General features: G+C 35.4%; 1 protein-coding gene across 1 annotated transcript; it reads left to right on the top strand.

Annotated features, from left to right (window-relative positions):
• Positions 1–3,282: 3,282 nt before the first annotated feature.
• Positions 3,283–8,004, top strand: LUM (lumican). The gene is made up of 2 exons (XM_007946121.2): positions 3,283–4,147; positions 7,850–8,004. Exons 1-2 carry the CDS (start codon positions 3,283–3,285, stop codon positions 8,002–8,004), a joined length of 1,020 nt encoding a protein of 339 aa, XP_007944312.1.
• The last annotated feature ends 1,847 nt before the right edge of the window (positions 8,005–9,851 follow it).

Below are 9,851 nucleotides of genomic sequence, written 5' to 3'. Positions count from 1 at the left end.
AAAGACTTCCCTCAACATGAGAAGTTAACTTAAAATGTTGAGATTTAACATTTGTATCAAAGTGCATATAAAACTTTCTTAAAATACTTTAGAAGCTAATGTCTGTTATTATTGTAGACAAAAATTGTTAGTCCCAATAAATAAATCAATATAGATTCCAAGCATGATGAATAAAGGGATTCAAGTTATTTGATTCTCTTATTTACATTTTCCTGAAATTATTTGCTCTGGGTATGATTTATGAAACATTTAGATGAACATGAGAGTTGGCTGAGAGAATCGTTCTTAAGGTTGCTACAACCAGAGAAATGAAGAGAGTTCTGTTTGTAGGAGAAATGTTCTTACTGCCAATTGCTTCATTTGCAGCAAGATTCAATACATGGTTAAAAGCTATGGTATTTGGCTAGTGAAGCACGTATCTCTCTCTTCCACTCCATAGGGAATGAGCTGGGCTGTCCTTGCTCTCCACGTCCACCTGCACTTCGTTAGAGAGCAGAGCTTTCACATGCCACACCACAAGATCCCCACAATGAAATAACTCCATTCAGAGACTGGCGTGACTGGGCTGGGTCCCCTCACCCCAGCTCTTGTATCATTAAGAATCTGGCAGCCAGTTCCGTCCTGACAGAGTTTACAGCATATATTGGTGGATTCTTGTTCTTAGTGCATCTGCTTTAAGAATTAACGAAAACAGTGTCAAGACAGCAAGGTAAGTGCTGTTTTAAGTATAGCACTGGGATGCTGACTATTTGGGACAGTTACTTATTGTAACAGAAACAGAAAAAATTCCAGAGCAACTTTGCCAATTGCTAGTCAACAGCAAATCCAGAGTTTACTTTCATGCTTTGCTTATTAAGCTTTCCATATTTTATGGATTTGAGATACATTTTATACAATGTGTTCTGTGTTCTTTGGCAAAAAAAGTTATAAAAAGTGGGAATGGAAGATACATAAACTAGACACAGTATGGAAAAAGTATGGAAATGAAAATATTAGTTTATGCAACTTAGTTATTTATTTTAGTATTATTACAGCCCAGTTGGGTAGTAAAGAAAGGAAGTTTTAATTAGTCTTCAGAATATTTCATTTTGCAATAAATAAATTGTTGTTATAATTTACAATGAAAAGTTTATCTTCTTATGAAGTGTAAGTTAAAGGCATAAATACTCTGGCTTGCTTATATTTAATTTGTTTTTTTGGATGTATGTCTTAAGGAAAATGTTTTAAAGAAATTCTTGAAAATATAATATCCTTTTTGAAAGTAGCATTTTCTATAGCCACAGGTATTTGAAAACACTGAGGGACAAGTACAGTGAGCTTTTACTTCACAGTGGAGTCATTATATGGTTACAAACTCTCTTTGAATTCAGAGCTTTTGCTTTTACTTTGCCAAAAAGTATGGAAGCATTTTGCATTACTATTCAATAGTTGCATTGTAGTTACCATGACTATTTTGGTGCATGTTCAATTTAAAGTAAGGGGAAAGCTTACTAATGAAGCAAGACAAATCTGCACAATACTAACATCTTAACACAAAGAATTCTAGGAATATGCCATCATGGTCTTTTTGTTGCTATCCAGTTGTCATGGCCAAGCCTTGTCAACTAAGTGTAAATGACCTCTATGATCATCTTAGGGAATAACTTCCTAAGAATCTGGCCACATATATTATATTGTGTCAGCCACCAGAATGTTTCTAATAATTTTTTGAGTGTTTCATTTGCTGAAATAAAGTGCTTTAAAATGCCAAGTGAAAACACAGAAAAGATGTTTAAAATTCCTGCAAACAAAAATTCTACTTAACTAAACTACCTAAATACAGAGGCATGTATCATACTTCTCACAGAAAGATACAATATACTATGGTGCCTACTGGAATATGGATTCTTCTTCACTTGAATTATTTCTCTCCCAGATTTACCACCTTGTCCTGATACATAATTCTTCTATCTAGAAAAGTCCAGCTCTTGAATCCTAGATTCCTTTTACCTAAGTTGTTGTCCCTTTTCCTGCCCCCAAGGAATTGGAATATACTTTGTTGATCCTCACATCAGAAAAATATTCATTTGAGAAAATAACTGTTAGACATTGTTTTTTAAATTTATATTCTCAATTTTATCCTTGGTTCTGAATGCATGGTTCTTAATGCCAACGTTAATACAAACTTTGTTCAGTTCCCACCTACTTCCCACTTCTATATTGTGATGCCAACAAAATCCTAAAATAAATGAACAATTATCATCTTAAATTTTGACATGAAGAAAGCAGAGAGCTTGTGATTTATTGACAAAGAAGAAAAATGTATTTCAAAATAAGAAACAAACAAACAAACAAAAACCTTCTTTACCAGTAAGATCTCTTGCTAGATTTAGAAATTCTTAGAATTTCTGAACTTTTCCTGATTAATTATTTACATTTACCAATTATTGGTTTCACAGCATAGATTTTCAATGCCCCTAAAAGTATAAAATATAATACAAAAGTTGGAAATACATGCTCACAAACACCCACCCCAAAATTCTCTTTCCCTTCTTCAAAACCAGCAATGAATAAACTGGACACTTATCACATGAGAACAAGTTTTCCCCAGGCAAACCCACAGACTGCCAATGATCTCAGTAAGGGCCTTCCCAATGAGATATTTTAATTGACATGGAATGGTAAGGTAGAGTATACTGTTTACTGTTGTAATTTATATTGTATTTATCCAGGTTTGAGAGGTGCTCTAAAGTAGTGTTCTAACATGGTGGCCAATGAAAACTGCCTAGAAACGTCTCGTAGGAACCCATTTACATAAAGAAGGAGCCAGAGAGGTTGACTGGAATAATTAAATCTGATTCATCTGCAAGAGGAACGCTAGGGGTGCAGTGGCTAAAGTGCTTGGCTGGTAACTAAAGTATATGGCAATCTGCTTCCATTATAATGATTTGCAGTCTTGTAAACCCTATGAGGGCAGTTCTACTCAATCCTGTAGGGTCACTATAGTTGGAATAGACTTGACAGCAATGGGTTTAGTTGGCCCTATGATTCACCTCAGAAAGGGTTGTATGTGTATGCAATCTAACCTGAAACCTGTCTACCAGACAGTCTGTTACTAACCACCCTCATCGTTGTACTTAAATAAAAGTGAAAAAGACATCATTTGATGACTAAATATAAAATAATAAAATGCACATTATAAATTAATTTACCATTGCAAATCAAATTTTCCTTTCCTGAAAGCATATTATTTTATAGTAATGTATGTTTTCACCTTATTTAGGAATCAAAGCATTTTTGAAAATGAACCTGAGTACATTCACTCTCTTGTTGGCATTAATCAGTGGTGCCAGTGGCACTTACTATGAGGATTATGACTTCCCCCTATCGATATATGGGCTCTCATCACCAAACTGTGCCCCAGAATGCAATTGCCCTCCAAACTATCCAACTGCCATGTACTGCGATGAGCTGAAACTGAAAAGTGTGCCAATGGTACCTCCTGGAATCAAGTATCTTTACCTCAGAAACAATCAGATTGACCACATCGAAGAAAAGGCCTTTGAAAATGTAACTGATCTGCAGTGGCTCATCCTAGACCATAACCTTCTAGAAAACAGCAAAATAAAAGGAAAAGTTTTCTCAAAACTGAAACAACTGAAGAAGCTGCATATAAATTACAACAACCTGACAGAGTCTGTGGGCCCACTTCCCAAATCTCTTGAGGACCTGCAACTTACTCATAACAACATCAAGAAACTCGGCTCCTTTGATGGACTGGTAAACTTGACCTTCATTGATCTTCAACACAATCAATTGAAAGATGATGGCATGTCAGGTGCTTTCAAGGGCCTTAAATCACTGGAGTACCTTGACTTGAGCTTCAATCAGCTGGCTAAACTTCCTTCTGGTCTTCCTACTTCTCTTCTAACTCTCTACTTAGACAACAATAAGATCAGCAACATCCCTGATGAGTATTTCAAACGCTTTAATGGACTACAGTATTTACGCTTATCTCATAACGAATTGGCTGATAGTGGAGTACCTGGAAATTCCTTTAATGTGTCATCACTTTTGGAGCTAGATCTCTCCTACAATAAGCTTAAAAGCATACCAACTGTCAATGAAAACCTTGAAAACTATTACCTGGAGGTCAATGAACTTGAAAGTAAGTAGAAAGCTGTGCCAGTATTTGACTGATTCGTCTTCAAGTTCATAAGTGTTCAGGTTGTGAATACAAATATTGCATCTGGCCCCATTTTTTTTTTTTTTTCAGTGGAAATGCTAACAAAATATCCTCCTAACTGAAACACAGAAGAATTCTAGCTCAGAAAATACATCTCATGTCTCGGTTTTCTTTGGAGTGTCCAGATAAGGGACCATTAAGATAATGAAATTTAAACTCTAATTTCTTTAAAATTCATGTTCTGGCCTAATTAATCCATCTGTGTTTTATTTTTATATTTATAAATTATTATTTTCCCCTCTATGACTGAGATATGTATACTACATTATTTCTTAGCAAGGTCTTGCTAAGGAAGGAACAAATAAGTCTAGAATAGCCAGCAGAGGCTTTGACATCTCCCACCTGTTTATCCCCAAAATAGCACCTATATGATCATGTTCTTCCCTGATAGCTGTAACTGGGCCTCAACTGTTTTCTATCATGTCCACCATCTACTTCTGTTATCCCAGTGGGAATGGCTTGTGTAACTTTCACAGTGCTCTGATAAGAGTTCTGAGGAAAATTAAGGAGGGCAGAAATCTGATAGAGGGAAACAACAGCTCATTTTAAAAAATAGATTACAGAGTTTTCTTTTTCTCCCACACAACATCTTTGTCTTTCTCTTCATTTATTTTTTCCTCCACAATTTCTCCTTCCCCTCTTTTGCAATGATACTTTATTTTTCATTATCTTCTCAATGGGAGTTTGACTTGATTCACTTGGACTTTTTATGCACTTGTCCAGGACATTTTTCAAATTTAAACATCCATATGAAGGTGAGAAATTGAAACTGACCATTCCCTACCTTACTTTTTGATAGAATTTAGCAGAAGAGAAAATCTATGATTCATGGATAAATTAATTTTTGAATTTCATTTTTGAAATTAAAAAATCAGTTGGGAAACACTAATTTACACATAAAACACTTATATGTTTCAAATAATTTATTAAAATTGAACATCTTTATCTGACAGAAATTGGGTCTCTTGTCATACTAGATAAGGATATAGATTTTGCTATCAGAAATATATATAAAATGTATCTTTTGAATATGATACTTTATGATACTGCAAGAGTTTCATGTAACTCCTAGTTGAGTTGGGTATTCTAATGAAAGAAACCATGACTGCCAACTTGGAAAAGCTACATTGTCCTTGGTTATATCTGGACAGCAGCCAAGGTAAGGGTTGATGCTACTTGATTGACACACAATATATAGTCAAGCTATCATAGCTGAACCTCTACAGTTATTCTCAGGGAAACATTCACTATGTGGTAATATGTATTCCCAATTTTAAACATTTTTGGTTAGGAGGAAGGCCATTCTAGCGAACTAAAATGCTAAATAAAGGATGTTAAGACAGTTGAAGGCTGAAGAAATCCACTAGACTTGATGGATAAGCCCCAGGATCAAAGCTACTTTCTTTTCTGAGACAGAAAAGAGAGAGATGGAAACACAGGCACATTTGAAATCATAAAGACCAGGTCTTGTATGAGTAAAGGATGGAACGGCCAGTATGAGAAATAGTGAAGGGAGAAATGCCAATCGTCATTCTGTGCCAAACTGATACTGCAACCACAGAGTAACCATTGCATAATGAATAGTTTCCTTTCTTTCTTCCCGTTGACATTTTGTCACGTATTCTTGTTTTCTCTCTTTTATGCTTCTCCTTAATTTAGATGATTTTTTTTCCAGATAAATATCATGCATATCAATTCCTCTAAAATTAAAAGAGACCATTAATGTTTTTTTTTAATTTTAGGAAATGTATACCCAAAAAACAATATCTCGTATTTTAAAGTTGTGACCTTAAGTTTTGACCTAATCATAACTCCTCTACCTACCAATTAATATGGTGAAAAGAACAAATAAAAGTACTGATAATAATAGGATGGCAGAACTACTTTAACTGTTAGACTACTAAAGGTTGGTAGATTGAACACGCCCAGACGGGCCTGGGAAGGCAGCCTGGTGACCTTCCGAAAACATCAGTCTTGAAAAGCCTATGCAATATTTCTACTCTGCATTCATGAAGTCCTCACAAGTTGGAATCAATTCATTCAATTCCACAGCAACTAATAACAACATGTGTTAAACAATGTTAAATGCTTTACATACTTTAAATATTAAATTTGTAGGGAACATTATGAGTTTAGAAGGAAGTTCAAATAAATGTTCCAAGGTCACTCATCTGGTAAGTGGCAAACATGGAATTCCAGTATTAAGCCCATATTTTCATCCATTGTCCCATACTTTCTCTGGTGATGTAGGGCCTATGGCATTTGACTGCTAACCGGAACACTGGTAGTTCAAACCCACCAGCTACTCCTCAGAAGGAAGACTGGGCAATCTACTCCCATTGAGATACCACCTCAGAAACCCAATGAGGGGTTGTTATGAGTCGGTACTGACTTGATGGCAGTCAGTTTGTTTTTTTAAATACTTTCTCAGAGGTTAGTGGGAGCTCTGGTAACGTAGTGCCTAAGGCACTTGACTGCTAACCAGAAGGCTGGCGGTTCAAATCTGCCAGCCACTCCCCAGAAGGAAGATGGGGCAATCTACTTCCATAGTGATACTCTTCAGAAACCCAAGGAGGGGTCGCTATGAGTCAGGTCCCACTCGACCACACATAACAACAACAAACAACAGAGGTTTGTATGATAAGAAAGATCATTAGAATTAGACTGATAAGTTATTTAAGACAGCATCTTAAAGCAGTACAGTGTATTTGGGCTTCCCTTGAAACCTTTGTTAACTAGAATTTCAGAATGAAAGAAGATAACGAGCTAAAGGAGGAGGCAAAATTAATCTGTAATAGGCTTGAGCAAACTACTACAGTTTCTATGTGCACACGGACTAAGCAACCCAGTAACAGTCTTAGCATTGCCTTCATGGCAGCTTAGTCACAGAAAGAATGTGGCACAGATGGTGGATTATTCCACGATTTGGTTTTTGGCTTGGGGTTGTCATTTTCACGATACGTTGGCATTGGTAGATTCTTTACAGAGATTATCTAGATAACATCTTGTATTTTAAGGAATAAAAGCAGAGATTATATTGGTTAGATTGTTCATTCAAGAGCATCACGTTATATTTCTTCAGGCTACACTAAATATCTCAAAAGAGTTCTCAGATAATGTCATACATTTATTGCCTTTCTAAAATTAATTTCTAATAACACAATAAATAAGTTACATTTCCTTGAAAAATTCAGTTGAATATCTTGATTTAGCTAGTTACTCTTGAGTAAATGTTGTTGTTGTTGTTCTGTGCCGCTGAGTTGGACCCGACTCACAGTGACCTCTCCTTGGGTTTCCGAGGCAGTATCACTACAGAAGTAGATTCCCCCCTCTTCCTTCTGAGGAGTAGCTGGTGGGTTTGAACCTCCAGCCTTCTGGTTAGCAGTCAAGTGCCTTAGGCACTATGCTACCAGAGCTCCCGAGTAAATGTTACACCATTTTATAATTTAAATATGTCTTCAATAGTCTACAATTCAAAAATACACAGTGTAAGTGACTATTCTAAATGGGAATAAGTCCTATTAAACCATATTTTACACTTGAGGAGTATTTCATCTGACCGATTGTTTTGAGTCATTTTATTAAAAAGAAGTATTAAAATTCCTCATTCTCTGTGTTTTTCAGAGTTTGATGTGAAGAGTTTCTGTAAGATCCTGGGACCATTATCCTACTCCAAGATCAAACATTTGCGTTTGGATGGCAACCGCCTCACCCAAACTAGTCTGCCACCTGATATGTATGAATGTCTACGTGTAGCAAATGAAATTACCTTGAATTGATATCTTCTAATTTCAGTTATATTGAGGTGTATCCTGGAGCAACCCTTTATGGTTATGATTTTTGTGTCATTTTTCATTATCCTTTTTGAAATGTTTCTTACATCTATGAATTTTAAATTTTGAGGAAAAATGTTTTGTAAACATTTTACCTTTTTTTTTGAGAGAGAGAGAAAAGATGAAAGGCTGGCCTATTTCATCATGAGCATACATACATGCACACACATACACTCCCAACTCACCACTATTTGTAAATTTATTATTTTGGAGATCACTCCTGTCAAATGTTATATATAGCCTTTTACTGGTTTCATGGAAGTCAGTCAAATTTTATAATCTCCAAATCTTAATGTGACAAAAAGCAAGGACTACATAAGGATGTCTTCTGTCTTGAACCAAATCATCTCAATATATTCAATTTGTTTCACAGAAAAATAAATGGTATATTTTAAGACCAATGATTTTGCAAATTAGAAAAAATTCATGAAGCCGGATACATTTAAAGAAGTATTTTTAGTATTAAAAATTTACATGCTTATCTAATGAAGTTTTTTTCTAGAAATCTAAATAATGTATATGTTTCTCTTTGATTATTTGCATGTTATATTTAACAAGTTAATAGCAAAATAAAACATAGCAAAAGACATCACTGTGTTCACTTATTTTGTGAAATGCTTTTCTCTTGTACATAAAAAAAATCACAAAAGTATAGTTAGAAGTCAAACGATATCTCTAGCACATAGTATGTTACTGATGTTAACATATAATTTTCTACTAAATAAATAATTTGATTCTACATCCACTTGGAAGGAGTTTTTAAATTCATCATACAATATACATTTATATTTCACAACTTGTTTGGCTATTTCCCATTATTCCTATTTGTCTTGGTTTTGCCATTGGCAGTGCTGTGGTTAAGTGGTTAAGAACTTGGCTGGTAATCAAAAAGTTGGTGGTTTCAAACCACCAGCTGCTCGACAGGAGAAAGATGTCACAGTCTATTCCTGTAAAAGTTACAGCCTTGGAAACCCCGTAGGGCAGTTCTACTCTGTCCTATAACATTGTTAAGTGCTAGAATTAATTTAACTGCAACTGATTTGGATGTTGTTGTTGCTATTGTTATTAACTTATACGCCATTGCAAATGCTAAATTAAATCTTGTATAAAAACTCAGCAACCACCACTTGATCATTAACCAAAAATTGGTAGAGAATTCCTAGATTTGAAAATGTTGAGAGTCTGTAAATTTTTGAAAATAAGACTTTATAAATCAGTGTATCTCAAAGCCAATATATTTGAAATATAGAGTTTGAGTTCATAACCCAGGAATAGCAGCTCTCAGTTTTCTAAACATGTGTTGTTGTTAGGTGCCATCAAAGTGGCTCTGACTCACAGTGACCCTATATACAACAGAATGAAATATTGCCCTTTTCTGTACTATCCTCAAAATCCTTGCTCTACTTGAGCCCATTGTTGCAGCCACTGTGTTAATCCATCTCATTGAGGGTCTTCCCCTTTTTCACTGACCCTCCACTTTACCAAGCATGATATCCTTCTCCACAGTATGGTCCCTTCTGACAACATGACCAAAGTTGGTGAGATGAAGTCTGGCCGTTTTCACTTCCAAGGACCATTCCAGTTGCACTTCTTCCAGGATGGATTTGTTTGTTCTTCTGGCAGTCCATGGTATTTTCAGTATTCTTTGCCAACACCACAATTCAAAGGCATCAACTCTCAATCAGTCTTCCTTATTCATTGTCCATCTTTCATATGCATATGAGGCAATTGAAAATATCATGGCTTAGGTCAAACACACCTTGGTCTTCCGAGTGACATCTTTGCTCTTTAAC

The sequence above is a fragment of the Orycteropus afer genome, unplaced genomic scaffold (assembly GCF_000298275.1).
Source record: "Orycteropus afer afer isolate SDZICR_OR568_19922 unplaced genomic scaffold, OryAfe1.0 scaffold00151, whole genome shotgun sequence".
NCBI classification, from domain to species: Eukaryota; Metazoa; Chordata; class Mammalia; order Tubulidentata; family Orycteropodidae; genus Orycteropus; species Orycteropus afer.
This window is presented reverse-complemented; position numbering and strand designations above follow the sequence as displayed.